This window comes from Leptonychotes weddellii, chromosome 11 (assembly GCF_054177405.1).
Source record: "Leptonychotes weddellii isolate Sample4059 chromosome 11, ASM5417740v2, whole genome shotgun sequence".
Classification (NCBI taxonomy): Eukaryota; Metazoa; Chordata; class Mammalia; order Carnivora; family Phocidae; genus Leptonychotes; species Leptonychotes weddellii.
This window is the reverse complement of record NC_138379.1, coordinates 4,523,940-4,551,933: the sequence shown is the minus strand read 5'-3', so window position 1 is coordinate 4,551,933 and position 27,994 is coordinate 4,523,940. Positions and strand designations below refer to the sequence as shown.

The 27,994-nt window shown below is 59.3% G+C and overlaps 3 protein-coding genes across 4 annotated transcripts; all 3 read right to left on the bottom strand.

The window, feature by feature from the left end:
• Positions 1–199: 199 nt before the first annotated feature.
• PITPNM1 (phosphatidylinositol transfer protein membrane associated 1) lies at positions 200–13,397 on the bottom strand. The gene is made up of 24 exons (XM_006743608.3): positions 13,210–13,397; positions 12,129–12,247; positions 10,501–10,715; positions 10,292–10,413; positions 9,862–10,086; positions 8,057–8,383; positions 7,884–7,979; positions 7,694–7,801; positions 6,933–6,994; positions 6,575–6,825; positions 6,073–6,262; positions 5,879–5,986; positions 5,474–5,631; positions 5,182–5,387; positions 4,581–4,751; positions 3,741–3,905; positions 3,375–3,523; positions 3,153–3,263; positions 2,648–2,764; positions 2,319–2,467; positions 2,079–2,228; positions 1,811–1,994; positions 1,359–1,487; positions 200–713 (listed from the first exon to the last, which is right to left on the bottom strand). Exons 2-24 carry the CDS (start codon positions 12,204–12,206, stop codon positions 450–452), a joined length of 3,735 nt encoding a protein of 1,244 aa, XP_006743671.2. The 5' UTR covers positions 12,207–12,247; positions 13,210–13,397; the 3' UTR covers positions 200–449.
• Positions 13,398–14,549: 1,152 nt separating this feature from the next.
• On the bottom strand, positions 14,550–16,758 carry CDK2AP2 (cyclin dependent kinase 2 associated protein 2). 2 transcript variants are annotated; one of them, XM_006743605.3, is made up of 4 exons: positions 16,065–16,758; positions 15,660–15,760; positions 15,440–15,572; positions 14,550–15,072 (listed from the first exon to the last, which is right to left on the bottom strand). In XM_006743605.3, the coding sequence occupies exons 1-4, from the start codon at positions 16,144–16,146 to the stop codon at positions 15,005–15,007; spliced, it is 384 nt and encodes a 127-aa protein (XP_006743668.1). In that variant the 5' UTR covers positions 16,147–16,758; the 3' UTR covers positions 14,550–15,004. The 2 variants fall into 2 exon arrangements, with proteins under 2 accessions (XP_006743668.1, XP_006743670.1); XM_006743607.3 differs by having other exon boundaries at positions 15,923–16,166.
• CABP2 (calcium binding protein 2) lies at positions 16,336–27,640 on the bottom strand. Its single transcript, XM_081798519.1, has 7 exons — positions 27,476–27,640; positions 25,811–25,981; positions 25,165–25,195; positions 24,271–24,405; positions 23,676–23,785; positions 23,414–23,561; positions 16,336–16,409 (listed from the first exon to the last, which is right to left on the bottom strand). The coding sequence occupies exons 1-7, from the start codon at positions 27,638–27,640 to the stop codon at positions 16,336–16,338; spliced, it is 834 nt and encodes a 277-aa protein (XP_081654645.1).
• Positions 27,641–27,994: the final 354 nt, after the last annotated feature.

Below are 27,994 nucleotides of genomic sequence, written 5' to 3'. Positions count from 1 at the left end.
ATTCAGGAGGCAGCCTCGGGTAGAAGGGAGGAAAGAGCCCTCCATGAGACCTCCGAGGCCCCAGCCCCCATTCTGGCCTTGCCTCTAACCCATGCTATGACCCTGGGTGCATCCTGGCCCCTCTCAGCCCTTCAGTGTCCCCATCAAACTGGAAACTGGGCTTGGTTGCGCTGTGGTGCCAGGCACGTGGGCAGTCAGGTGGGTTACACGTGGTTTATTTTCATAGATTTACACACACTGGAAAAGCCTCTGGGCCCTTGCCGCTCCCTCCTCCCCCCACCGAGGCTAGGTGCCCCTGACATGAAAGGGAAGTAACACCAAGGGGCAGACAAAGATGCAGGGTGTGGGGTTGGGGGGCCACAGGTCTGGGCCCCCAGCCCGCCTGCATGTGCCACTTGGGCCCCTCGCGTGCATGAATAAATAACTCAGGGCCAGCCACAGTGTGGGCCTCACTCTTCGCTGTCCAGCTTGAGGCTGATGCTCCGGGCCTTGCCTCTGGCCAGGGTGGTGGGCGGTGTCCCTGGGCCCTCGCGCTCCACCTGACTGGGGCCCCTGGAGCGAAGCAGCTGGCTCTGCTTGCGCAGGAAGTCCACAGGGGCGGCCCCGCCGTAGCTGCTCTTGGCCAGGGCGGCCCTGGAGGGTCCCGTGGGGGCATGAGGGTGGGAGGCTGCCTCCAGCTGGCCCAGGTGGGCCACGTAGCCATCTGACAGGAACTGTGGGCAGAGGTGGGCAGGGATGAGGGCACGGCTGGTCTCAGGCCCACATGCAGCCCTCGCCTGCCCCCCCGACGCCCCCAGGCTCGCCCAGTGCTGGTAGCGCTATAGGCCTGGCACAGCCTGACCCGCAGCCTTCTCTCAGCAGGTAGGAACCCCAGACTGGGAGCCAGAGCGCCCTGGCTTTAGTCCTCGCTCTGCGCCTCTCTGGGCTTCCGTTTCCCGAGGTCTTGGCGGGAAAGAACAGCAACTAACATTCAGTGAGCACTTGCTTTGTTCCCAGCCCCGTGCGTGTTGTGTGATGTTCATGAGAGCTGTGGAGGTTGGTGCCAGGTCATCATTTCTGTTCTACAGACAGGAAATTGGGGCTCCGAAAGCTCAAGGTCCGTGCCCAGGGCCAAGCCAGAGTGGACCAAGCCCTCAAGGTCCTGAGCACACCCCCGCCTCGGTTATCAATCCTGGCCTGCCCAGGAGCTCCAAGCTGTTCATGACCCTATCCTAGGAGGAACCCAGTCCCCTGAGGCCAGCTGGCCTTTTTACAGCCATCCCCTCAGGTGCTTCTTTACACAGGTGGTTCTCATGGCCTCAGACCTAGGCTCGGGCTCCCTGGCCAGCTCCCAATCCCCGCCTTCACTCGGCCCTCACCTGGCACTGAGCTTGCAGCTTCCGCACCGCACGGCCCACGATGTAGGTCTGGCTCGGGGGCAGGCCCAGCGCCGCATAGACGGCCACGTCTTTAGGGGACCCATAGCCAGCCACGATGTTCAGTTCTACCTGTGGCGGGAGGGGCCGGTCAGCCATCCTAGGGGCGGGGGGCGGGGGCGAGACCGGGGTGGGTCCGCTCGGCATCCCAGGTCAGAAGGTTTCGAGGGCGGGGCTCGTCGGACGGAGGCGGGGCCACCGGGCTCACGTCACCGGGCCACGACGCGAGCGGGAGTTGGTCAGGAGGGCTAGAGGCCTCTCGGACCAGTAGGGGGCCGAGCCATAGGGGCCTCTCCAGCCAGTTAGGGTCCCGGGGCGGGAGGGTGGGACCAGGTGGGCCTCCGAGGGTCCTACTGCCCCGGGAGGGGGCGGAGCGGGACCCTCCGCAGCCGCACCTCCTGCACCAGGCTCTGCAGAAACATCGCCTTCTGGCGCAGTGGGTCGTGGGTGAGGCCATCGCAGAAGGAGACGACGCCGTGAGGAAAGTTGTGCTGCGACAGCCAGGCCACCACGCGGTGCTTCTGCATATCGGGCCGGCCCGTCACGTACACGATCAGGTAGCCGGCGTCCTGCCAGTGCCTGCGGGGTGGGACGGCGGTCAGCTCCATCACCGGGGGTGCGGCCAGTCACCGCGGCGGCCAAGCGGGGTGGCGCCGCTCCTACCTGACCACGTCCACGGCGCCGGCGCGCACCTTCGGGTCGCTGCCCATGATGGAGACGCTGGCGGTGAAGGAGCCGTCGATGCTGAAGACCACGGCCTCGGTGCCGCGGGCCACCACGGTCAGGCAGCACTCGGCGTACGTGTGGTCGCCCCTGCGGCCCACGGACGGCGTGAGCGGCACAGGGCGAGTGAGGCCCCGGCAGAGCCCCGGCCCGCGGAAGCCCGGCCCGCCCGGCGCTCACCTGACCACCATGCGCACCGGGTAGACGCCGATGCCCAGCGCGCGCTCGAGGGGCACCGGGAAGGTGAGGCGGCCGGAGCTGTTGGTGACCTCAGTGCCGAAGTGGATCCACTTGCCCGACAGCGGCTGCGTCATGATGTAGACGTCCACCTGGTGGGGAGAGCGGGCGAGAGGGCCCATGGGCCGGAGCCCCGCGCACCCCCGGACCCGGAGTGGAGGAGGGTCTGGGCGGGCTGTCGTCGGGGGTGGAGGGACCGAGAGTTCCCCGTGGGCGCGAGGTCGGCTCGATGGAGGCGGGTGTACCCGGGGCCAAGGCCGCCGTGTCCTGACCTTCTCTCCAGTGAGCGTGACCACGTCCAGGGGCCCGTACATGAAGCGCCCATTCAGCACCTGGGGGCGGCCCTCGCACACGACCGTGTCGCTTGCCCGGTGGTTGGAAGTGACGTTCTGGCGGGAGGAGACGGCGTGAGCGCGCAGCCCGGCGGGGGTGGGACCCGCGCCCAGACAGGGCAAGGCCCAATGGTGGGGGCTTTTCCGACCCGACCTGAGGTCGGGGGTGCGTGTAAACTGCGGCTCCCAGGGGATGGAGCCGTGACAGGACGGGATTCAGGGGATGAGGATCCGTGCGGAGAGCGAGGATCCGACGTCCGAATCAGCGGTGGAAGGGGAGGAGATTCCTGGTTCCCAGGGGCGGGGCCGAGGCTCGAGGAGGCGGGGCCAGGACTGTAGGGGGCGGGGGCGGCACCGGGGAAGATCCTGGGAAGGAGCTGGGCGGGGATGCTGGGGAGAGAGGGCAGGGTCTTGCTCCTGAGGGCGCGAGGGGCAGGGCACATACCCGGATCTTGACTTGCGTGCGTTTGCGCTGCCACTTCTCTCTGGGGAAGGCCGGGCTGTAGATGGACGGCTCCTCGCATTCCGTCAGCTGTGGCTGCTCCTTCTCGATCACCTGTGCACGTGAGGCCACGTGAACGGGGAGCCTGGGGCTGCGCCTCCCCTGGCCCGGGGCTCCCCATCCCTCGTCCGGTTCACATCTCCCACCCCGTATCCCCTGGCCCACCTGGCGCAAGATGAAGGCCACCACATCAGCCGACTCCCAGTAGCTGGCGTGGAAGAGGTGGGGCAGCGTGACGGTGGGGAAGGCGGTGAGCGCCTCGGGGCAGTAGAGCGAGTAGTCAATCCGCTTGGTCCCCCACCAGCGCTCCAGGACTGCACGGCCACGTTGGGCAGTGAGTCAGGGGTGGCCTCCCACCTCGTGCCCACGTGTCTGGCCCCTGGGTGCTCTTTCCTCCCTCCTTTCTGCCAAGCCTGCCCTTTGCCAAGTCCGAGGTTGGGTGCTGGGGCCCTCTGGTTCCAGAGCAAACGCTGGGGGCAAGGGAGGTAGAATAAGTGTCCCCTCCCCAGGCTGGGTGGCTGGGTGACTTACTCTTAACCACCTCACTGGTGGTGCTGGGGGCAGCTGGCTGGGTCGGTGGATCGGTGCCTAACTCATTGCCCTTCCAGAAGGCACCGCTGGCAGAGGTGGGTGTTGAGGGCACCAACATCTCCAGCTCTTCCAGAAAGAGGCCTGAGTGTGTCTGCAGAGTGTCAGCTGGGGGAGGTGGGGCAACCTGAGCAGCGGTCTGAGCCCCGCTGCCCTCCTGTCTTCCCACCCAGGGCTTTCAAGACAGCTTGGTCCCTGCACCTCCACCATCTCCCCTGCCAGCCCTCCCTGGTCAGGTCTTGGCTGAGGCTGAAGTGCCCCACATTTGGATGCAAAGGAAGAGTAGGGGGCATTCTCTCCTCCTAGCTCACGCTGACAGCCCACTATGTCCCTGCCAGAATGCCTGCTACCACCCCTCCAACACAGGCCCCCTCCTCTCACGGGGCCAAATGGGTACCCACTTGCATGCATACGGGTACATGCCCCATACCGAGACATGAACACAAGTGCGTATGGATATGCTGTGCACCCCTACATGCAGATACAGCAGCCCCCCACATTGTAGCTATTCCCAGACACCAGCACCCCAGTGCCGCTGGCTCCTTTCTCCAGCCCAGCCATCACTACTGGCCCCCACTCCTTGGCAGAGAATGTCAGAGGGTCTTGGGGATCCAGACCTCACAAAGGGCTAGGATAGGGCTCCGTGGTCTTGGGACTGGTGACATGAGAGGTCATCAAGGATGTAGGAACCAGCTCACATCTTCTTGGGTGCGGGGAGCCCATTCCCATCCCTCCCTGTTGCTGCCCTCCTCCTTCTCCCCTTTATCTTGGTTGGGAGCATACCCAACAGCAGGGATGAGCCGTCTCCCAGGGGGAACTTCTGGTAGCGGGGCACGGCCAGTGGGGCGATAGCTTGAAACTTGGGGGCCAGCAGGGGCTCAAGGCGGGAGGCGCAGGGGTCGGCCGCGTGGAAGAGGTTGTAGATCTGTTCACAGGCTGGGCGCATCTGGGCCACTGGAACCCAGAAGATAAAGGAAGGAGGAGGTTCAGCTGGGCATGCTGGGAGGCAGGGGGTGTGGGAAGCAGCACCTGACGGGCTGCGTGACCCTGAGCCAGCACTTCCCAAACTGCAGTCCCCGGGAGGTCACCAGGGTCCCGAGAAAGTGAGACAGGTGTCTTGGCTAAGAAGAGATCAGACCCTTCATCTGCTGATGTGATTCAGGATGAAGTATTTCCCCTGCCTGTCAGACCCCTTCTCAAGTGGAGAAGGGAAACTTGGCCTTGGCAAGTCCCTTCTTTCTGGGCCTCAGGTTCCCCTTCTCTAGCTAGCATCTTTGTACAGTGGGGTATGGCAATAAAGCCAGCATCTCATGGGGGACAAAAGAGCTAGGGAGGAGCAGATGAAGGCAAAGGTGTGGCTCCCACCCCCACCCCAAGGGCTCACCCTCCAAGGCGGGCATCACGGTTTTGCGCAAAGCCAGCACCAGGCCCAGCGGGGAGCCAAAGAGGAAGAAGCCGGAGACCTTGAAGTCAAGGCGGGCAGCGCTGGTGGGGCCATCAGGAGCCTCAGAAGTGGCAGCAGGTGGGCAGGAGGCTGTGCTTGCCCGCCTGGGCTCCCCAGAGGAGGTGGTTGGGGGGGCTGCCTGCAGGCTGTGGGGGGCGGAGGAGTGCTCAGCGCTGCTTCCTCCACAGCCCAACACAAGCCCAGGGCGTGGGTTATGGGGCAGAAGCGTCACCTGTTCTGAGCACCCTCGGGCTCAGGACTGGTCATGTCGCTGGGGGTGCGCTGGGCAGGCAGGACTGAGGGTTCTGGGCTGGCCCGGCCCAGCCCCTCCACCCCATCTGCCAGGGGGTCCCGCACTGGGCCGACCTCCGGGGACAGCAGCTCATTGTTCTAGACAAAACAGGGGACAGAAATATCCTTAGGATTGGAGACAATTCGATTTCTACTTATTTGGAAGTGAGGAGAGAGGCTTGGGGGCTGGGCAGGGACTCCAGGAAAGACCTCGGGCGGAGTCCAAGAGGGGACCACACAAGGCAGCTGGGGAGCTGCCCGAAGAGAAGTCCTATTGCAGGGGCGAGAGCCCTAGAGCTGGAGAGACACCCCCCCTCCTGAGGCGGCAGGGTTCGGCCACACTGACCATGCTCCCTCGGCGGCTGCTGCCCCGGCTCCCCGAGCCCGCACCAGCACCGTGGCAGAGCGCGTCAAAGCCCAGGATCCCGCCGACGCCGTCCCCGATCAGCACCACCTGAGCCGGGAGAGTGGCGCCATCAGGAGGGGCTCCCGCAGAGGCAGGCAGCTGGAGGACTCCCCGGGACATCCCTACCCCCTGACCTGCCCGCAGAAGCCAGCACCCTCAGGGGAGCGCAGGAAGGCAGCATAGGCCTGGTTGGTGCGAGCGATGACAGTGGCCACCGCGCCCTGGTACCGGGAGGATGAGGTGGCCAGCAGTGGCAGGGCAGCCAGGGGAATGTGGTCCTGGGAGCGGGACAGGCCATCACCGTCGTGGCTGTAGGGGCTCAGGCTGTAGGAGGAGGTGTGGTGGGTGGGTGGGAGGGCCTCCAGCGCCTCCACTGCCCCCTCCGAGTCCCCTTGGCCTGTTGGCAAGTCCTAGCACCGTGGGGCCTTTGTGGGGAGCATCAGCACCCAAGGGGCCTTTGGCATGGAGCCACTGACTAGAAACTGGAGTCCAGTTGGGTGGGTGACCGGCCCAGGTGTCTGGCTTCCTGGCCTCCTCCCCCTTTCCTCATGGGGCCTCTCTGGTCCCTGGAGCCCCGTGCTATCCGCACCTTGAAGACCCTGTATGTCCCCCCATCCATCCACCCCTGACCAGTACTTGGAGACAAGGGCATAGGCAGCAGCGCAGATAGGTGGGCAGGGCACCAGACGCAGTGCCACGTGGCCCAAGGCCTCGGGGAAGTGGATTCGTGTGACAGCCTCAAAGGCCAGGCTCAGGGTCTGCACGTCCGCCTGCTTGGAGTTGGCATCTCCGGGGCCTGAGTCCAGGATGTTGCCGCTGTGCAGGATGAGGAAGAGAGCGTGGACTGCGCATGCCTCGGCCCCCAGCTCCCCGGCTCCGTCTGGGCCCTGTGGGGCGCAGTGGGTGCCAGGAGTGTCAAGAGCAGTAGCCTGCCTGGCGGGGGCGGGGGGGGGGTGGGCAGAACTGCAGACGTGCGGTGGCTGACCATACTCACCTCTGAGTCCCTGGGTGCTTGGGCCCCATCCCCAATGTCTTTGGTGGCCTCGGTTCCAGGGTCTGTAGGACAGGGTGAAGCCAGTGAAGGAGGCTGAGGGGCCTGTGGGGATCCCTTCATCTGGTACTTCAGATACCCCTGCTTTGCTGTCTGCCCGAGCAACCCCCCATCTTCCTCTGTCCTCCCTCATCAGGCTCTCATGGGTCATTTCACATTGCTGGGCCTTTGCACATGCTGGTCCTGCTGCTGTCAGGGACGCCTCTCCCTACAATGCCTGTTTGCCCGGAAAATTCCTTCTAATCCTCCCTGTCCAATACGGTAGCCACCAGCCACGTGTGCCTATTTAAACTGAAATAAATTAAAATGCAGTACAATACAAAATTCAGCTCCTCAGTCGCACTAGCCACATTTCGAGTGCTTAGAAACCACACGTAGCTAGTGGCTAGAACATTTCCATCATCACAGAAAGTTCTGTTGGACAGAGCTAGTCCAATCCTTCAAAATGCGGCTTAGACATCACCTCCCATGTGAAGCCTTCCTGGACTCCAAATTAATTCCTTCATGTTTTGGGCTATGTCTGAACTTGGAATACAGTCTAATCCCATCCATCTATCCATCCCTTATCCACTCACCATTCATCTGTGTATTTAATGAGCACCCTCCCCGGATTGACATTCGATTTAGGACCCCATTAAGCTTAGGACTGAGTGTTTCTCGGAGCGTCGACTGCATATAGGGTGCTGGTGGCTGGCAATCTTTACCTGGTGTCCCCTCGGCCTCCACAGGGGAGGCAAAGGCATCAATGAAGTCATTGGAGTTCCACTTGGTCATCTCCTTGGGGAAGACCTCGTCACTGTCCGAGAAGCCTTCTGAAAGGACGAGGGGCTGTATCATGGGGCAGTGGGAGCTGCTCAGGGACACCTCCACCCCCAGCAGGGCTGTGGTGCTGACCGTGGGCATCAAAGAACTCCTCCTCGGAGCTGTTCTCTGAGTCTCGGGCGATGTTCTGCATGCGCCACTCAGACAAGCTCTGGGGAGACACGCCCCCTGCAGGGCCACACCCACCTCAGCCTGGGCGTCCAGCCTGAGGGCGGCTCCCTCCCTCCCCTGTGCCCCAGCCTCACCTCCGTGCTGGGATGAGTAGGAGGAACGGGAGGAGGAGGACCACTGCTTGCCGAAACTGGCATCTGGCGAGGCGTCGGGGCCGGAGGGTGCCTCAGGCCCGTCGGGGGTGCCAGCATGGCTGGCCGCGGCCCGGGCCTCAACACTAGGCTTCCCGGGGGCCTGGGCCTCCGGCCCCTCACTGCCCGAGTTGCACTTGGCCATGCGCTGTGCCAACATGCGGGCGGTCTCTTCCTCCAGCGCCCGGATGTCAGCCATGCTGAGCTCTGTCCATTCATCCTGCCAGCACCAGGCCTGGCGGTGGGCCCGTAGCATCACCCGACGCAGACCTGTAGGTGCCCAGGCATCAGAACCATGCCCCCCACCCCCAGTCCGAGTTTCCCTACCACTGCCACTGGGCAGCCACAGGCCCAGCCCTCTACATTGGGTGATGGCTCCCCTGGGCACACCACCCACCCGGAGCCATAAAGTAGGGCAGGGCGAGTGCCGTCCGGGAGTTGGGAATAGAAACTGGGGCATTTGTCTTCCTGTCCCACCTCCCTCCCTCCATCCCTGCCTCTTTTATCCCTCTGGGCACCCCAACTCTGAGCACAAACCCAACGCTGACACCCTGGGAAGCTGGGACCAAGGCTTCTTGCTGTCTTTCTCACTAGCTTCTTGCTGACTTCTTCAGAGGAGTTAACAACAGTTAGGCATTAACACTTAATGAAATTGTTGATAGTTAATGAAGGTGTTAATAGTCAATGGAAGTGTTGGCACTTAATGAAGTTTGTAGCGAAAGATGATACCCATTCTGGGATATTTTCATCTGAAGCAGAGGAATAAAGTTAGAAACTTCAGTATCTAGGAAATAAACTAATAATAGTTGGATTATAATTACAAACTTCTGGAAGGAAATATATCAGAATCTTACCAGCAGTTATATGTGGGTGATTTCATTTTCTTATTTGTGCTTTCTGGTATTTTTACAAATGTAAGACAAGGAGCCTGTATTATTCTCTAAGCTAAATTTCCTCATCTGGTCTGTAAAGTGGGAATAGCGGTTCTTACCTTGCAGGGGTGTCATGGGGGTTAAAGGAAACCTTACAGGAAAAGTGATTAGCCAAGCACCTTACATGTTGTGAATGCTGTCAGTATTAGTTCTTAATACCTGGCCCAGCCTCCTGCCCATTCACAGAAGGGAAAACTAAGGTGCAGAGACGGGAAGTGGCTCACTGGAGGTCCCATGGAGCCCAGGCCTCTGCACGCCCCCATCTGAGGACTGTTCTACCAGCAGGTGGCCCACCCTCAGAGCTAGGGGATGGGGTGGGGCTGAGCTGCAGGTGCTGTGGGGTTAGAAACAGGACTCCTGGATACCGGGGCCAGAGCATGGGGCCATGGGAGCTGGGAGCAGGAGGGACCCCAACAGAATGATGGCAGAGTCCCAGCCTTAGGCTGGACTTCTTAGTGTGTTGCTGGTGCGGGCTGCTGACCCTTTTGAGTGTTTCTAAGTCTCCCTTGATCCACAGAACGTTGGAGAATCCTGGAAGCTTAACGGATGAAAAGCAGCATCTCTGAATGTCAGAGCCCTCTGGACCTCAGAGATCATGTCCCCAGCTTCTTGCCCTCCTGACTCTTACCTATGCCTCAAGACTAGGCCCCCCTGGCCCCCAGCTGGGCTGGGCTGCTCCCCTCTGCCTCAGTGCCATATCGAATGGAAATGATGGCTTTATTCTGCGTCCCCAGTAGCCTGGGAGCATCCCTGGCTCAAACACAGGGTGCCTGGTGCATGCTGGGTCAAGGGAACCTCCTGTGGCGGGGTGCTCACCGACATCATGGATGAACTGCTCGATCTTGGCCTGCATGCCCCAGTAGCGGAACTCGACCTTGCACAGCTTATAGGCACACATGAGGGGCCCTGTTTGGGCCGCTGTGCGCGCCCAGTCATCAGCCAGCGGTCCTCGGCCAGTCTTGGCCGAGCGGTACAGCCGGGGGTCCTCTTCTGCTTTGTATTCTCCTGGGGCCACTGCATCCCGCACGATGTCGATGGTGTCTGGGGGGGGGGTCCAGTGGCACTGAACCACACCAGTCCCCTACCCCCTGGCCACCCCTTCCCTGCCTTGGGATTGGGAGGGCAGCCTTCCACGGCCAGGAAGCCGAGGCCAGGAGAGAGCCTGTGACTTGTCAGAGGCTGCCCACTGAGGTGGCAGGTGGCCTGAGAGGGGCTCTGGGGTCTCCTCACTGGCCCTGGGCCTCACCCAGGATGCGCTGTCTCCTCTCAGCTCCACTCAGGTTGAAGACGTTCGGCTGCTGCCCCCCATCAGGCAGGTAATACGTCTCTATTTCAATGGAGAATTTCTCCACAAAGGGGCAGGTGTACCTGGGGCACAGGTCAGGGGTGAGGATCATTGCTGTGCCCACCAGGGCTGTTCTTCTTGTCGCCCCAGGCCCGCCGCCCCCCACTCACCGTGTTCGGGTGTAAGGATAGGCATTCCAGGATTCCTCTTCCACCTGCAGGGCAGCCTTGGGCAGCAGTGCCCGGAACCAGCCTGGGATGTGGGAGCCCACGTGGTACACCTTGTGTGTGTACTGCCCGCTGCCGCCGGGCCCGTCCGCGTAGGGCCGGTTGGCCAGGATCTCCACACCACTGCCCTCACCACTCGACTCCTCCCGGCTCTTTTTCTGCACCCCGGGGCAGAGCAGAAAGGGCAGCTCAGCCCCAGCTGAGCTCCTGGGGTCCCCAGCTCAGCCTGGCCCCTGCACAGTGCTGAAGCCCTAGCCCCAGCCTTTCCACCCCCCTGAAACCCGACCCTGGTCCCCTGCAGCTCCCTGGGATCAGGATCACAGCTGCTGTCCAGTCCTCCATAGGGCTCGCAACCCAGCACTCATTCACGTACTTATTGTCCGCTCTGTTCCAGGCATATTGGGATTATATTCATTGGGGCCTCCTGTTGATGAACAAAGCAAAGACCCCTGCCTGCCCTGTGTGACTTCGGTTCCAGGGGAGGGAGGGACTTAAGAGAAGCAAATGACATGGTATGTTAGAAGTGCTAAGTGTTATGGGAAGAAGAAAGTGTACGATTATGACAGGATGATCAGGGAAAGCCTCATTGGGAAGATGACAGGACCACAGTGTGAATATGACTTGAAGTGGGGGAGGGTAGATGTGGAGTGCACATGGGGCTGGGGGGAACTATTCCAGGCAGAGGGGATGTCAATACAAGCTCCTGAGGTAGGAGTGTGCCGCATGCGCTCCAGGGGCAGCAAAGAGGCCTGGGAGGGTGGGCTGGAAGAATTGAGGACAGTGAAAGGGGCCCACACCTCTCTGAGAACCTGACCCCAGTCCCCTCCCTCTCTGGGACCCCAATACCAGCTCCTGCCACACCCCTTGTAGCTTGAGAGCAAAGTTCCTGCCCTTTTATAGCTCTGGAGCCTGAACTTGGCTCACTCAACCCCCTGAGGCCAGATCCTGGCCCTCCTGTCTCTTCAGACCCTAACCCTCATTTCTGGGGAACACAGGCCTCCCTGGCCCTGAACAGTTTTCCTGCCTTGAGAGCCTGCCTTGCTGCAACCTTCCCAAGCCCAGACCCCTGCCTCACCCTCTTGGGTCTCTGCCTGCCCCTGTCTGTCACAGCTTTGGGGTCTGATCCTCATTCCCATCTCCCTGACCACCTGGGGTTGTCAGGATCATGCACCCTCTGGGGACCCCCTTCCAGTCTTCTCTACCACCTAGTACCCCTCCTGGCTCCCTGCCTCTCGCTCTTGCCTCCTCATGCACTCCTTTCCCTCCCGCAAGGGGTTGGGATTCTAAGGAGGATTAAAGGAGATCAGAAGTGGGCTGTGCGTCAACCAGGGGCCAGTCACTTGGGGGATGGGGAGGCACCGCTAGGCCCTTCTTCCCCTTTTCCCACAGCCACCCCTCCCCGACCCCCCGCATTGGAAGGGGTACTTCTCTGTCCTCCCCTAGGCTCAGAGCTGGGCTGATGGGGGTTGAGCTGGGCCCAGCCCCTTGTCCCAGGTGCGGCCTGCGCGCTCCTGCCATTACCCCATCATGAAGTGTGGCCCGCTTGGTCTCCTGCTTCCCACCGCCCTCACCTGGATCATGTAGAGCTGGGCCACCTGGTACTCATCCAGGCTCATGGGCAGCAGAATGTGGTACTCCTTGATGAGCATCCTGAAGGTGCTCTGCCGGCCGCGCGCGGCCTCCGCTCCGCCTGGCGCAGGGCACCGCGCGGCAGTCAGTGCGGGGCGGCGGCGCGCGGCCCCGAGCCCTGCGCGCGGGCCGGAGGTCTCGCGCCGCCCGACCCCATGCCTGGGCCCGCCACGGGGGAGGCAGAGGCGAGCCCAGCGCCGCCGCCAGCGCCGCCGGGGGCCGCGAGCCGCAGCGAGGCTGAGCGCTGACCTCTTTTCCGCGCAGCCCCTGTCCCCCGCCCGCCTGTCGCCATGGCAACCGCGCGCTGACGCGGGCCCCCCGGAGCGGCGGGCGCGGGCCGGCGGGCTAACGGGCCACCTTCGCCTCTCCAGCCGCGGCCACGTCCCAAGCCCCCTCAAAATCCCTCGGGGCCGCGCCCCCAGAAGCCCCGGTCCCCTCCTTCCTGGCCCGCCTTCCGCAACCAGCCCCTCGGGTCCCGCCCCCTGCACCCCGTTTCCCATACTCGGTGGGGTCGCATGTCCCCCACTCCCAGACATCCGCTTAGAACCTTGTCCCCCGGGGTGGCTCTCCGCAGAGCAGATCCGTGCGCCCCTCCTCTGAGCGTCTGTCAGTGTTCCCCACCCCCCGCACCCGAACCTACCTTCCAGGACCACATAACTAACCCCTCCGGCCCCCAGACCTGCCTTCCCTATTCTGGCCCGCAGCCCGGTCCTCGACTTCCCCTCCTCAGCATCCCTCCTGGACCCCCGGCACTCGTTTATGCTGCCACCCCATCATCCTTCCCGGGGTTGACCCCTCTTCGGGCTGAGGCAAGAGTGGCTCCACTGGGTACCCCACGGGCCCCCACCCTGGGAGACCCGCTCCGCCCACCTGCGCCCGGGTTCCGCCGCAGGCACCCCTCCCACCTCCCCACCTCGCACCCAGCGAACAGGCTAGAGGCCCCATTGTCCCCACTTCCCTTTGCTCCCCGGCGTCCCCGTCCCCCGCCGCGCTCTTGGCCCGCCCGCCAACGTCCCGGCTCACCTCTAGTTTAGGGCGGGCACCCCTCACCCGGTACGGGCGGGGGCGGACGGGCCGTTGGTCGGAGCCCGCAGCGCCCCCGGCCCCAGCCTCGGGTTCCAGCAGTGGCCGGACCCTCTGGAGGCGCAGCGCGGGCCCATGGCCCCGACCTTCCTCCGGGTCCGCCCGCCGGCGCCCCTGCCGTCCCTCCCCGCCGCCGGCCGCGTCACTGCGGCCGCCCCGCCCCTTTCCTGGGCCCGGTTGGCCCTCCCCACTCCCGCGGGGTCCCGGCAGCCCCGCCCGCGGCGGAGGAGGGCGGCCCCTGCCATCCTTACCCAAGCCGGCCGGGGAAGAGGCAGTTCTCCAAATGCTAGCGCTTTTTACTCCTTCTATGTTCCTTGGGATCCCCTAAGCACTCGTGGTTCCTATCTCCACCCTAGCCCAGCCCTTCTGGGTGCCCTGGAAATAAGGCAGGACCCCATCCCCATTCTCCCCAGCCCTCGAACCTGGGACCCGGGGTAGGGGAAATGCCTCAGCCCGCAAAGTCTGGCGAGAAGCAGTGGTTTAAGGCTTGCCTCTTCTGAGGGGCCGGGGTTCCAGTGCCCCAGGCCTCTAGGGTCATTCAGCTACAGGCAGAGGGCTGTAGGCACTCTGAAACCTTGGTCTAGCCCCTGAGTGGGGCCCCACGGCTTTCCCCACTGATGTCTTCCGGGTCCACAAGTCTGGCCAACCAGACCCTGGGCAAAGGCTGAGACACCTGAGGGCTGGGCTCATGGGACCACACCCAGCCAGCTAGAAGGTGCTGGGACAGTGGATGGCAGCATGGGGCTGGGTCTCACCCCTGTTGGAAGCCACTCCTCTCCCCTTGGCTCTGTTTCCCAGGTGCTGGGGAGAAGGAAGCAGTGTCCCCTCTCCTCTGAGTCAGTATGTATTCAGAGCCTCCCAGGGCTGACTTGGAGTTTAAGATGTTAGGGCATGAAGGCATGTGAGGGCCTGGCTTACATGATCTGACATTTCCACCCTGCCAGGCATGACTGCCTATCCAGAGAACCCTCTAGGCCCAGGCGGGCCACAGTGCCCTCCCGCTGCGGAAGATGTTAAGGCCTTGCGCTGCCCCCTGGTGGCACCACGTGTAGGAGGGTAGGGCTCTCAGCTACTGGAGCTCAACCCTTTCCACTACTTACAACTGGGAAGGCTGAGGGCTGGAGAAGGGCAGGGTCCCCACCCAAGCCAATGGACAGCAGGGGCCAGGCAAGGCCAGGCTCAGTGGCCCTCTCTCCCACCACTGCACCGCCCCTTTCCCCTCCCTGAGTCTCGTCTTTCCCAATTTCTTCCTGGCTTAGCAGAAGTACCACACTCAGAGATGAGAGAACAACTCCAAATTATCTTTTATTTATACAAAAAGGGCATATTTAGCAAAAGACACTGAAAAAAGAGTCGCTATGGCCCAGGAGACAAGGCAGGGAGGTGACAGGCCTTCGGAGGCCCTGCTAGGGGAGGAGTCTGGGAAAAGTGGTGAAAAGTCCTGGGTAAGTGCTGAGTGGTGGGGGCCACAGAAAGGAGCAAGCTCCAGTTGGATCAACACTGTTGGCAGGTCATGGGTGGGACTCACAGCGACCTCGCTACTAACTCTCGAAAGAGTCCCAGTCAGTGCTGTCGACTGAAGTGAGAGCCCCCCTGGTTCCTGGAGGGCACCCACCAAGGGACACAGGACAGGAAGCCCAGGTTGGGAAGTGCAACTCGGGGTGAAGGCCAGGGAGAAGCAGGTGCTCTGCAGTGGCCAGGAAAGGTCCAGACTCGGTGGCGGAGTTGCGTCCTGTTACGTGCGGGCGTTCCGCTCTGTCTCTGCCAGGCATTCTCTGACTAGGGCCCGGGCATGGATGATGCCTGAGGTGGGGATGGGCAAGTAACATACAGCGGCCCTCCACAGTCCCACCCCTGCCCTCCACAGGAAGACCCCTCCCTCCACACCCCCTTTCCTTTCAGTGAAAGGGACCAGGACTATAATCTAATGAGGGGCCTAACGAGATTAGCGGCTTGGCTAATCCTCACATTTGTCCCGTTGAAAGACAAATGCTCTGGCTCCTTCCCCGAAAACTAGCTCAATTTCAATTCAATTCAAAACTCCTCTCTGGATAGTGACACTGGCCCTTGTCTAGGCTTGGCTCAAGTGGCCTCCAGATGTCCTTCCTTTCCTAAGGAAGGACTGTCCAGTGTTAGTCTCCTGAACAGGGAGGGTGGAGGCCTCACTTACCTCTCTTCAGGCGCTCCATGGCGCTCTTGCTGCCAGCATAGGTAGGCCGGATCTCTTTGCCCATCTCCTCTATGACCGATAGCAGGTCCGTGTAGGTGCTCTGAGAACCCTGGGCTCCGGGTGGCTTCATTGCCTATGTCAAAAAAGGACAGGACAATGAGTTCAGGCCCCGAAGGGACCTCCAGTCCCCATCCATAGGCAATCCCTCGTCCCCACTCACCTGCACATAGCCCATGGAGGGCGGTCCAAAGTCGTTAAACAGGGGTCTGAAAGGGGCAGCGGCTCCCGGCACCGAGCCCGATGGCGATGGGACACTTCCGGCTGCAACATGCGCGAGTAAGAGGTCAGCGCGGGGCCGGGACGCCTCCTCCCAGCGTTCCAAACCCCCGACCGGATTCGCTCGATTCCCTCCGAAGGGATGCTTCCAGGCGCTCAACTTCAGGGACAAACCCCTCCCCCTGCGCTCCACCAACTAGCCCTTACATGACCACGCCCACTTCACAGGCCAGCAAACTGAGGCTCAGCGAGGGTAGGCGGCAGGCCCAGTGTTGCAGAACTCAGGCCGTCTTCTCTTCGAGACCTCGACCACCCGGGCAGACGAGCAGGGGTAGAGCTGGATCCTCACCTGTAGGTACCGGGGTACCGGGCCCAGGGGTGCTGGAGCCGGGGGTGCTGCTAGGGGCGGGGGCGATGGGTTTGTAGGACATCCCCAACTCTTGGGTGCGGCGGACGCCGGCCGGCCGCTCCTCCGGGGTTGGCTGCTTGGCCGCTCAGCCGCGCTCTGATTGGTAAACCGGCCGCACGCCCCTGCTAAATAGAGCTCAGGCCGGAAGGGCGGGCGAGCACCAATGCTCTCTCACTCCCGATTGGTGCGCCAGGACGTCACTCGGGCCTCCTCATTGGCCGAGACCGACCCCAACAGGCCGCAACCGCTGCTGATTGGTCTCCGCCTTTCGGACCTCGCACCTGTCTGCTCCGGATTGGGCGGTAGCTGACGCCTTACGCAATTGGCGAGTTCGCGGTCCGGGCCGGCGCGCTCTCAATCCGATTAGTCCCAAGGCCCGAAAGGCGGGGCCTCGGAAGCCGGGACCCGGGTCTGGTCGGCCGCGGTTCGCGCGGAGGGGTCTTCCCGGCGCGGGCGTCGCCCTCACGCTTCACTCGCGCTGCTTTGCACGTCAGCTTCGCACTGCCTGGTGTCGGTCCAGCTGGGCCTGCTATCGCTGCCGCAGCCACCACCGAGCGCGCCTTTCCACCGCTCTGAGTGCCGGAGGACGCAGGGCTTTGACGTTCGGAGCCCTGCGTCTCACCCCGTGCGCTTTTACGTCACCTTTCACCGGTTCAACAACCTTTCCCCGGTCTGCGCATGCGCCCTCCTAAAGCCTTCGTTTGTTCCTATGGCAACAGATCCCTCACCAACGCTACCACCGCGCCTCTACCAATTTGCCTCGTCCTCCGGTCCAGGCTGATGTTAGATCCGATGGCGACCTCAAAGACCCCTCAACCTGTCCCCCAAGACCCCGAACCTGTGCCTCATACTGACAACAGCAGGAACGCTCACCTCCGTTGAATACTCACCGCACCCCGGGCCCTGTGCCAGACTGATCTTGGGTGAGAGCACCGACTGGAGTTAGGCTGATGGTTCGAATCTCATACCGCCCCCATCAGCGATTTCCTCTTGGGCAAGTTACTCACCTCAATATGCTTGGGTTTCCCCATCTTTAAGATGCGGACGTTAATAATAACTATCTTACAGGGTTGTTGTGTGGATAAATGAATATTCATAAGGAGCTTGTTTCATTGTCCTCTTTACTGTCCATTTCTCCATCCAGACCCCTCCCCTCAAATCTCATTCCTCACAACCCTAGATCTTAGACTCTCCTCCAAACGGTAACCCTTTCTGCCGGGCTACTTCTCCTCAAAACTTCACTGGCCTTGTGTACCCTTCATGCCCCAGGTCTGTAGATTTTCCTCATCTCCAGGACATTCATTCATTCATCCAACAGACATTTTCTTTTTTTCTCTCTCTCTTTTTTTAAAGATTTTATTTTATTTATTTGAGAGAGACAGAGCGAGAGCACGAGCAGGTGGGAGGAGCAGAGGGAAAGGGAGAAGCAGACTCCCCGCTGAGCATCAGGGAGCCCGATGGGAGGCTTGATCCCAGGACTCTGAGATCATGACCTGAGCCAAAGGCAGACGCTTCACCGACTGAGCCACCCAGGTGCCCCAACAGACATTTTCTGACTCCATCCTCCATCCCAGGCCTTGTGCCGAACACTGATGATATGGAAATAAACTGGCCATGGCTTCTGTCCTCAGGGAGCTCCTAGTCTCAAGGAGAGACAGACAGGAAAGCAAAGACACACTGTACGGTAAGACAGTGTGGAGACTGGTAGAGGATGCATTGGAACTTAGAGGAAGGAGCCTGCTTGGGGACATCACAGGAGTCTTCCCAGAGGAGGTGGCATTCAATTGGTGAATGAACAAGTAAACTGTGATATAGCCACAAAATGGACTATTTATTCAGCGATGGAAGGAAATCATCTAGCCATGAAAAGACACAGATAGGCATTTTACTAAGTGAAAGAAGCCAGTCTGAAAAGCCTGACAGTCCAGAAAAGACAGACGTATACATAAGGTAAACAAATTACTGGTTGCCAGGGGTGGGAGGGATAGAATTAAATGGGTAAAACGGGATTTTTTTTTTTTTTTTTACGACAGTGGAACTATTTTGTATGATACTGTAATGGTGAAATCAAGCTATTAAGCATTTGTCATAAAGAGTAAACTTTAATGTATGCAAAATTAAAGAAATCATTGAGGAGGTCAGGGGATCCCAGGAGGGAACGCAGAATGTGACAAAAGAATCTAGCTGTATCATAAATGAATGAGACAGCTTCACTGAAGGGGTGGGAGAATAAGGTGCTAATCTGGAAATGAGTGGAGTCTGTAAGAATGAATGCGAAGGAACTGCAAGTAAGCATGTACTCTAGTTGGTGAAGTGGTTTCCTTGGCCTATGGGTTAACAATTCTGAAACCACTGCACACATATGCCAGAATTGAAAATTAAGTCAATTAGGATGGAGGAGTTCTCGTTGTTGGAATGAGAAGTGACGGGTAAGCAAGGGGAGGAGGCTAGCCTGATCCACGTGATAATGGGTTGGAATTGGAGACATCAATATGAACCCTTGTTTATTTATTTATTTTTAAAGATTTTATTTATTTACTTGAGAGAGAGAGAGAGCATGAGAGAGAGAGCATGAGAGGGGGGAGGGTCAGAGGGAGAAGCAGACTCCCCGCCGAGCAGGGAGCCCGATGTGGGACTCGATCCCAGAACTCCAGGATCATGACCTGAGCCAAAGGCAGTCGCTTAACCAACTGAGCCACCCAGGTGCCCCAATATGAACCCTTGTTTAGCTCAATATAGATACAGTCAGTTGCATAGAGAAATATTTAAAAATTGTATATACACAGATTAGTGTACATACATATCTCCTCTATCTGCTGAGAGGGCCTAGAAGCAACCTAGCACCCAGGTCTTGGTTTCTAATGACATTCTCCAATAAAATGAACCAGAGTTCCTTGGAGAAATGGCTAATTCTAAGACTGGGGCAGGAAATACACAAGATAATCCTATAGCATCTTATAGTACCAAAACGTAAGAAAATGCTAAAAATACAAAAAACAAAAAACCCCAAAACCCCAAATGCCACCATGATGGGTATATGCCAAAGGGACACAGGAGCCAGCTGAAAGGCCTCTCAGTGGCCAAAGCTGGAGCGATTTGAAAATTTAAAGTGTTGGGATTATAACTTGTACAAAATATATACCTATGAGCCCAAATATATATATATATATTTGAATAAATAAAGGGAGAGAAGAGACATATCTCTATAGAAGAATTCCAAGTAGTTTGTGTAGATACTCTGCCCTTAATAAGGTAGATTATAACCCCTACCCCTTCAGTGTGGGCTGTACATAGTGACTTTCTTCCAGAGAGTGTAGTACATAATGGGAGAAAGAAAAAGTAATTTTATAGTGTAGAAATGTGACACACACACTACCTCACGCCGGGTGATCAAGGTCCACATCAATAGTGATGTCATGTTGATAGTATGCACCCTTAATTGGATGGCTTGAGAAGGGCACTTGACCTCTGTGGTCATCCTCCTGCCAACCCATTAACCCCAGACTAATGAGAGAAACATCAGACAAATCCCAATTTAGGGATGTTCTATAAAATACCTGAGGAGTCGTACTTAAACTGTCAAGATCATAAGGAAACAAGGGAAGTCTGAGAAACTATCACAACCAAGAGGAGTCTGAGAAGACATGATGCCTAATGTAATGTGGTGTCCTGGATGGTATTCTGGAAGAGCAAAAGGATAATCAGGGAAAAAATGATGAAATCTGCATAAAATATGGGCTTTAGTTAATAACAGTGTGTCAGTCTTAGTTCATTAACTGTGACAAATGTACCATTCTAATGTGAGATATTAATAGTGTGTGATGGTTAATTTTAAGTGTCAACTTGCCTGGGTCACAAGTGCCCAGATAGTTAGTCAAACATGATTTTGGGTGTGTCTGTGAGGGTGTCTCCGGGTGCAGTTATCATCCATTGAATTGGCAGAGTGAAGATATGGCCCTTCCCGTGGTGGGTGGGCCTTATCCAATCAGTTGAAGACCCGAATGGCACAAAAAGGCTGAGTAAGAGGGAACTTCACCTGCCCGACTGTTGAGCTAGGACATCAGTCCTCTGCCCTCAGACTAGAACTTACACCATCAACTTTTCTGGTTCTCAGGCTGTCGGGCTCAGACTGGAACCGAACCTCCAGTTCTCCTGGGTCTCCAGCTTGCTGATTGCAAATCTCTTTTTTTTTTTTTTTAAAGATTTTATTTATTTATATGACAGAGAGAGACAGCGAGAACAGGAACACAAGCAGGGGGAGTGGGAGAGGGAGAAGCAGGCTTCCCGCGGAGCAGGGAGCCTGATGTGGGACTCGATCCCAGGACCCTGGGATCATGACCTGAGCCGAAGGCAGACGCTTAACGACTGAGCTACCCAGGCGCCCCTGATTGCAAATCTTGGGACTGCTCAGCACCCATAATCACCTGAGCCAGTTCCTTGCAATAAATATCTTTACACACACTACACACACACACACACACACACACACACGTATCTCCTGTTGGTTCTGTTTCTCTGGAGAACCTTGACTAACACAGGAGAAGCTGACCGAGGTGGACTGTATACAGGAACTCCCTGTACTATCTTCAGGATAATTCTGTAAGCCTAGAACTGTTCTAAATAAAAGAAGTGGATGCGATACCATGATGTGGGTGACGGTTACCTGAGCGCACACACATGTAAAACTCATGAGCTGTACACTTAAGGTTTATACACCTTATTTTTTTTTTTTTTAAGATTTTATTTATTTATTTGTGAGAGAGAGAATGAGAGACAGAGAGCACGAGAGGGAGGAGGGTCAGAGGGAGAAGCAGACTCCCCGCCGAGCAGGGAGCCCGATGCGGGACTCGATCCCGGGACTCCAGGATCACGACCTGAGCCGAAGGCAGTTGCTTAACCGACTGAGCCACCCAGGTGCCCGTTTATACACCTTATTGAATGCTATCATCAGTAGTCAAACTATTTAAAGGGGACTTAACGTAAATCTGACTTTCCAGCTTCTTTTGGAAAATCAGAAGATCTCAGAGCTCCGGCCTGCTTCATCTGGCAACAGTTGCTGGGGTTGGGTGGCAGGTGCCCCCTTTAAGCAGAGAAGGGGCTCTTAACTTGGCACAGTCTCTGCCTACTCACTGTTCCTTCCCGGCCCTGCTCCCAGCTCCAGCAGTTACCTTGTTGGGACCTTCCGGGCCAGCAGCCTTTTTGGGGTAGAAGGGCACGTTTGGTGCCAGCAGATACACGGCAGCCAATTAAGACCATCCCATCGTCGCCTCCCGCCCCTGCCCCAACCGCAGAGCCTGCCAGGCTGGGAGCCAGGGGGCAGTGGGATTCTGGTCTTCCTGCGACACACTTCCATACTACCCCCAGCCCCTGCAGAGGGGACAGACATCTCAGGCAGCAGTGCCATCTGGGCCGGCCGGCGGAGGGTGGTGGGAGCGAGGGTGGACCACAGCTCCCAGAGAGAGATCCCGTAATTGAGTATTAGGATTAATTGGGATCTGCCAGGCGAGTGAGTGGTGCTGAGGCTGCTGCAGCCAACCCTGGCACCTCGGTGTCCAGGCTCTGGGCTGTGCGGGACACCAGTAACCGCCCGCCTTCTCCGTCCCAAGGCCATCTTGTTGGCAGCGGGGATGGTGAAGCCCAGGCAGGAGCGCTGAAAGCTCCCGCCCCTTCTTGACCAGGAGGTCAGGGCTCCCCTCCCTCCCGGTGGGCAGGCACAGCAGCGGGTCACGCAGCGCTCTGCAGAGCAGGTGTTTGCTGCAGCTAGGAGAGCCTGAGGCCCGGGGCCTCCCTGACTCCGAGGCACCCTCTCCCGTGCACTGGAGCCAGGGGGTGAGTCCCACCTCCGCTTCGTCCTAATTGTGTGCCAGCCCTCATCCTCCCAGAGCCTTCTGGTGCCGGGAGCAGGGGCCGGATTAACCTGGGGACAATGGGGGGGGGGTCACGACCCTCCTGAACAGGAAGAGTGTGACGCAACGCAAGTCACACTTGGGGAAGAAGAATCTGGCAGCACATGCCAGGGCATGTGTCGCCCTGGGCCTGGCAGGAGCCTTTTTTACAGGATGAGGGGCCGAGTGCATCCCAGCTCTGGGAGAAGCAGGTGGCGTTTCTTGACACTTGCTCTGGGATGGGCCCAGGATCCAGAAAAGGCCCCTGTCCACCTGGAGTTCACAGTCGAGGGGTCTTACAGCCCAGGACCTAACTTTTGGGGGCCAAAGACTGGGTCCTCCAGGGTACAAAAGTGAGAGGTAAAAGCCGTCTCCCCAGGCCCCAAGATACTTTATTGTTAGAGAGACAGGGATGGGCATGGGGGCTTGGTGAAGCAGTGGGGGTGAGGGCAGGCCGGGGTGTTACACACAGGCAGGGTAGGAAGGAGAGGGGGAGGGTCATTTGGAGGCAGGGGGCTTCCTGGCTGTGGTCCCAAGTCCTGTCTGCTGCCTCCAGCTTCTGTGCAGGCTCAGCGAGACATCATTCGCACAAACTCTGCCAGGACAAAGCCAAGGTTGCAGGTCTGCTCTCTGGAGCCCAATCGCTGTGAGACCAATATACTGGCCTTGAGGTGGGAGGGAGTGTGGTCCAGGGTGGGGCCTGCAAGGGAGTCTTCTTCTTTTTTTTTTTTTTAAAGATTTTATTTATTTATTTATTAGAGAGCGAGCGAGAGAGAAACAGCATGAGAGAGGAGAGGGTCAGAGGGAGAAGCAGGCTCCCCGCCGAGCCGGGAGCCCGATGTGGGACTCGATCCCAGGACCCTGGGATCATGACCTGAGCCGAAGGCAGTCGCTTAACCAACTGAGCCACCCAGGCGCCCAAGGGAGTCTTCTGAATCTGGTAGGGAATAGGCCTTTGGGCTAAGAAGAAGGGCTTTGTTTTATGGGGAAAACAAAAAACAAAAAAACAAAACCCTTGTAACTAAACCTATTTCCCTTTTTGCTTTGGCTGCTAGGAAGCTCAGGAACAACTTTGGGGCCTGCTTTGGAGAATTTCTACATACTGATTTTCCTTGGCTTCCTATTATTATTTAACCTTGTTTTTGCCCTGTGGGAATCCAGCATAGAGCAAGAACTGGGTTCTGGTCAGCTCGCCTGGCTTCACATCTTGGCTCCATCCACATCTTTTGCTAAGCATTCACACTTTCCCAAGAATTAACTTTCTTGTCCTGCTTATGGGGAGAGGACATAGAGTGTTCAGCCCGGGGTCTGGCACGCAGTGACAATGCTCCTTTTATCCTTTCCTTGCCTGTTAAAAACCTCCCAGGGCGTGTGGCACTGAGCGCGGAGGGTGGCGGGTGGTACCTTCAAAGTCCACCAGGCCATCCCCGTTGAGGTCAATGTCATGGAGGATCTCGTCCACCTCCCGCTGGCTGAGGCGCTCCCCCAGCAGGGCCTTGAGGGCTGCTCGCAGCTCAGCCAAGCTGATGCAGCCGTCCCCGTTGGTGTCAAACTGTGGTGGCGTTGGTCGTGGTATTGAGTCCCCGATCGAATCATTCATTCACTCAGGCCTCACTCACAGCAGACCCGCGGCCCCCCACCTGCCCTCCAGCCCCAGTGGCCGTACCTCCCGAAAGGCGTCCCGTAGCTCCCGGACGCCAATCATGTCTGCTGTCTCTGCCAGCAGCTTGGGGCCCATCAGCTCCACAAAGTCTTCAAAGTCCACCTTTCCACCACCTGGGGGCCATGCCCATCAGAGACCCCAGCAATCAGGGACCCCTGCCCAGCCCTGGCTCCCCCCGCCCGCCTCTCCTGGCCTCTGGCCCTCTCCCCTGCCCCACAAAGTGGGCCCTTCCCTCTTGAGGGGGCCCAAGCTGGATCATCGGTGTTTTCTGGTGGTTTTTCTTAATTTTCCTGAAGACTTTGGTTGGGTTTAAGTCCTGGCTCCAATGACCTGGCTCTGTGACCTTAGCCAAGTCACTTAAGCTTCCAGAGCCTCAGTTTCCTCATGTTAGAAATGGGGATAATGGTCCTTGCCCTCCCCACCTTGTAGGGGATGGTGAGATTCTTCAGAGGCAGAGAAAGTGCCTTGAGAATGAGCAGGGTCCTGGGCTCTGGGGACCGACTTGTGTGGGCACCTGCCTTCCCCGGGTGGCCCAGCTGCTTGAGCCATGGCCATGGTCTCTGGAGGACTGGGGGTGGGGCAGGTCTGAGGCACATACTGATTTGCTGTGAAATCTCAATGAGCTCCATCTCAGTGGGCATGTAGCCCAGCGTCCGCATGCAGGCGCCCAGCTCCCGGTAGCCGATGTAGCCGTCCCGGTCTCGGTCAAACTCCTGGAAGGCCACCTGCAGCTCTGCCAGGCAGGGCGGGGTCAGCTCCTCCCACACGTCCCCCCGGGACCCCAGCCTGGACCAGCACACCCTTCTTCCTTTGGTCTAATCACTTCCTCCTTGTAAACATCAGTTTCTCTGCCACTTGAGCATCTTGGCACATGCTATTTCTTTAATTCATTCTTTCAACAAATATTTAAGGAGCACCTACTATGGGCCAAGCTCTGCTCTAGGTACTGGAGATACGGCAGGAAGGGAGGGAGGGAGGGAGGCAGGGGAGGGAAAGGAAAGGAAACAATCCCTAACCTCATGGAGCTCACGTTCTGGAACACTCTATCCTCTTCTGGTCCTTATGTCACCTACTCAAGAAAGTCTTCCCTTTACATTGGGTCCCCTCCAGCCCATTTGTTCATTTCCTTGAGAGCACTTCGCACCATTTGTACTAATAGTTGACTTATTGACATCTGTCCCTGGAGGACATGGGCCACATCTGTCCAGTTTGCCCCCTTCCCCAGGGCTCCCGGCACAGGGCTAGGCACACGGTAAGCACCCAGGAGGTGTTTGTCGAGTGAACAAATATGAAAGTGGCTCTTGACCCGCCTGGCAGATAAGATCTGGGAACTGGCAGCTGGGGGCTCTGTCAACCCCTCCCCGTTCAGTGGTCCCCATCTCCTCGATCTCCCGCAGCCTCCTCCTTGCCCCTACTTCCTCCTGGAGACTAGCTGAGGCCCCACCCAATGCCCACCCCTCTGGAGACTCTAGTCTTTTCAAAAACCCTTTACCTTCGATCTCCTCTGGCCGCAGCTCCCGGTCCTGGGGGGCACAGAGAGGTTAAGAATTCCCTGGACCACCCAGGCACCTGCACCCCTTCCTCTGGTTCTTGGGGCCCCCCACTCAGCACCCCCAACGGGATGGGCAGGGCCTGTGTCTGTCTGACACTGCTCAGACCTGCTCCTACCCATTTCTGCTGACTGGCCTGGGTGTCTTGGGCCCCCCCTTCCCTGCCCCCTGCCCAGATCTTTCCCAGGGCCCACCTCCTGCCCCCACCCTCTTGTAGGGCTCAGAGCTCCATTTGCCAGAAGTGGATCTGGGGTCGGGCAGAACCTCAGACTTGGCCCCGGGGACCTCAGTGTCATTGTATGTCTCTTGTTCTCTCTCTGTCCCTCTCCTGGAGGCCCTGCAGCCTCCCTGCCCACCCCCTTGGTGGCTGTCTCTGAGGTTCTCCGGGTCTCTCTCTGTCCTCTCCTCTCTCATTCCTGGCGTGTCTCCCTGGGTCTTCCCCCTGTTTGATCTTGTTTCTGTGTCTCCACTTTTCTTTGCCCCACCCCCTGGATCAGTGTGCCTTTGCTCCGAAGACCCCACTCCATCCTCTCCCCCCTACTCAAGGAGAGGCAGAGAGGAGGCGAAGGCAGGGGCGGCCGTACATACGAGCTGGGTGGTGGCGATGCTGGGCCGCAGGAAGATGCAGGCGGGCCCCACCAGGCTGTTGAGCACCGAGTAGCCCTGGATGCCCGGCCCTGGGCCCCCCTGCTCCTCAGGGCCGGGACCGGGGCTGTGGCGGGAGCCCCCTGGGGGGGAGCTGGGCCACTGCCAGTGGTCCTGCAGCAAAGCCAGCTATGAGCTGGGGTAGCGGCCCCTCCGCCCTCGTTTACCAGCCTCTCCCGTCTTTGGAACCCGGCCCAGGACAGTGAGGGCTCTCACCCATCAAAACCCGGCCCAGGACAGTGAGGGCTCTCACCCATCAACACTCTAGGCTTGAAGTGTCCATCCCCTTATTGTTCAGTTGGGCTAACCGAGGCCCCCCGAAAAGGAAGGGACTGGGCCAAGGTCACTCAGAAAGCCGGTGGCGGAATGGGACCTGGAGCTCAAGCTCTGCACGTCCCATCTCTGACTAGCAGAGGGCAGGGGCAGCCGGCACAGGCAGCTGGATGGGCAGCTGGGGGGCCTGATGAGCTTGGCAGGGAAGGCCCAGCAGTCCTTGGGAGGGGCTAGAGTCTGGGCCTTCCCCGGGGAAATCTGGATTGGTCTAGGGCAGTGGGAACCAGCCCCTCTATCCCCCTGCCATGCTCTATCTCTAACCCCAGCCCAGCCCTCACACGGGGCTCTGCCCACCCCACCTGACCCTTCCAGGCTACAGCCCGGTCTCCTGGCCTTGGCTTCTCCCCCTTAGCCGTCCTACCTTAGGGCCCCGGTGTCGAGGCCACTTGGCACAGTTTCCCATGGGCTCCTGAACCATGCCAGGCCTGGAGTCCTGGGGGCAGCCCAGGCCTGGGCCTCAGTGGATGCTGTGGGCTCCTGCCAGCCCCCAGCTGCTCCCAGTGAGAGTCTGGGAGCACTGCAGGGGATTTTCCTAGGGTTTTGTGGGGAAGATTGGGAGCGGGTGGGCAGGCGGGGAGCCCTGGGCACGGGGGCTTGGGTCCTAATCCAGGATTATCTCTGAGCATCTCTGCTGGTGAGGGGGGCCACTCAGGACCCAAGGCCCCCTGGAAGGCACAGCCTCCCTGTGCTCACTCCTGAGGGTCTTCCAGATACCCCCTCTCCAGCGCTTTCTCCCCCAACCCCTACCCGTAATCTCCCCCAATCAGTAGAGATTTAATGTCTTCAGAAGCAGGGCCTGGACCTGGGGGGAGGACATCAGGTGTCTGGTGTGCCGGGGAGGGCTGGTGTCCCAGCCCTCCCTATGGACTCGGCACACCCTCCCTCTACTCCCTGTCCTGAGAGGAGGCAATCTTGGCCCAGTCCAGGAGGTTCCTGCCCCTCCCTGCCAGGACCCTTGCTCTCACCTTGGAGCACCTGCCCACCCTGGCTGCCCTCGGCACCCCTGCCTGGCCCTTGTACTCAGGTGAAGAGTGGAAGGGCGCCAACTCTGGGAGCTGTGGGCTGGATGCAGGGCTCAATGAGGGCAGAAGTGGGCAGAGACACCAGCCTCCTGGGCAGCTGACAGACCCACTGAGCCCTCCATCAAAATGCATGTTCCGGGTCTCCTCCCTGAGCTCTGCCCTGGATCTGTCCTACAGGGCCCTCGTTAGAGTGTGGGGTCCCCGCTGTTCCCTCATGGTGCCCTCAGATGCCCCACACCCCTGTCCCCTTTACCTGCCCGTAGGCCGCCTGCACCTGGGCCTCCAGCTCCCTGAGGAGTGCCCGCCTCCTGGTGGCTGCTGGGCTGGCAGGAGCCTGGCTGGGCCCGGGAGTGCCCTCAGAGGGGCTGGGGTCCTCCGCGGGGAGACTGCCATCTGCCTGGCCCTGGGGAAGGGCCATGGAGACGGGGGCTTGGGGCCTCCTGCTCCCACTCTGGTCGCCCAGTTCCTGTGGGAGGGTGGCTTAGTGGGCAGCTGTGGGTGGGGTCCCACAGGGTCCCTGCTACTCTTTTCTCTGTTCCTCTCTCCACAGGCCCAGGGCCCCCAAATCCTGTAGCTTTCTTAGCTCCCCAAGCTGCTTACACAGTCCCTCCCCCAATCCACCTGCCTCCAGCCCCACGCTGGCCACAGACTGAGCCCTGGGCACCCCCCACCCTGGGCCGCCTTTGCAGACCCCCAGCCGCCTGGTCTTTGCAACCCCCATGCTCGCTTCCCTGCTGTTCTGTCTTGCTCACCGCCCCCTCTGCCCCCTCAG

What these genes read in the sequence shown, in the direction of transcription:
- CDK2AP2 (XM_006743605.3), bottom strand. Translation starts at nt 16,146, where the DNA reads ATGTCCTACAAACCCATCGCCCCCGCCCCTAGCAGCACCCCCGGCTCC. An exon ending in CGGTACCCCGGTACCTACAG is followed by an intron (nt 15,761 to 16,064) that starts GTGAGGATCCAG and finishes CGCATGTTGCAG; the next exon opens with CCGGAAGTGTCCCATCGCCA. An exon ending in CCTCCATGGGCTATGTGCAG is followed by an intron (nt 15,573 to 15,659) that starts GTGAGTGGGGAC and finishes TTTTTGACATAG; the next exon opens with GCAATGAAGCCACCCGGAGC.
- CABP2 (XM_081798519.1), bottom strand. Translation starts at nt 27,640, where the DNA reads ATGGCCCTTCCCCAGGGCCAGGCAGATGGCAGTCTCCCCGCGGAGGAC. An exon ending in GCGGCCAGAGGAGATCGAAG is followed by an intron (nt 24,406 to 25,164) that starts GTAAAGGGTTTT and finishes CCTGCCTGGCAG; the next exon opens with AGCTGCAGGTGGCCTTCCAG. An exon ending in TGAGATTTCACAGCAAATCA is followed by an intron (nt 23,786 to 24,270) that starts GTATGTGCCTCA and finishes CATGGCCCCCAG; the next exon opens with GTGGTGGAAAGGTGGACTTT.
- PITPNM1 (XM_006743608.3), bottom strand. Translation starts at nt 12,206, where the DNA reads ATGCTCATCAAGGAGTACCACATTCTGCTGCCCATGAGCCTGGATGAG. An exon ending in GTGCTGGCTTCTGCGGGCAG is followed by an intron (nt 5,987 to 6,072) that starts GTCAGGGGGTAG and finishes CTCCCGGCTCAG; the next exon opens with GTGGTGCTGATCGGGGACGG. An exon ending in GCAGCCGCCGAGGGAGCATG is followed by an intron (nt 5,632 to 5,878) that starts GTCAGTGTGGCC and finishes TGTTTTGTCTAG; the next exon opens with AACAATGAGCTGCTGTCCCC.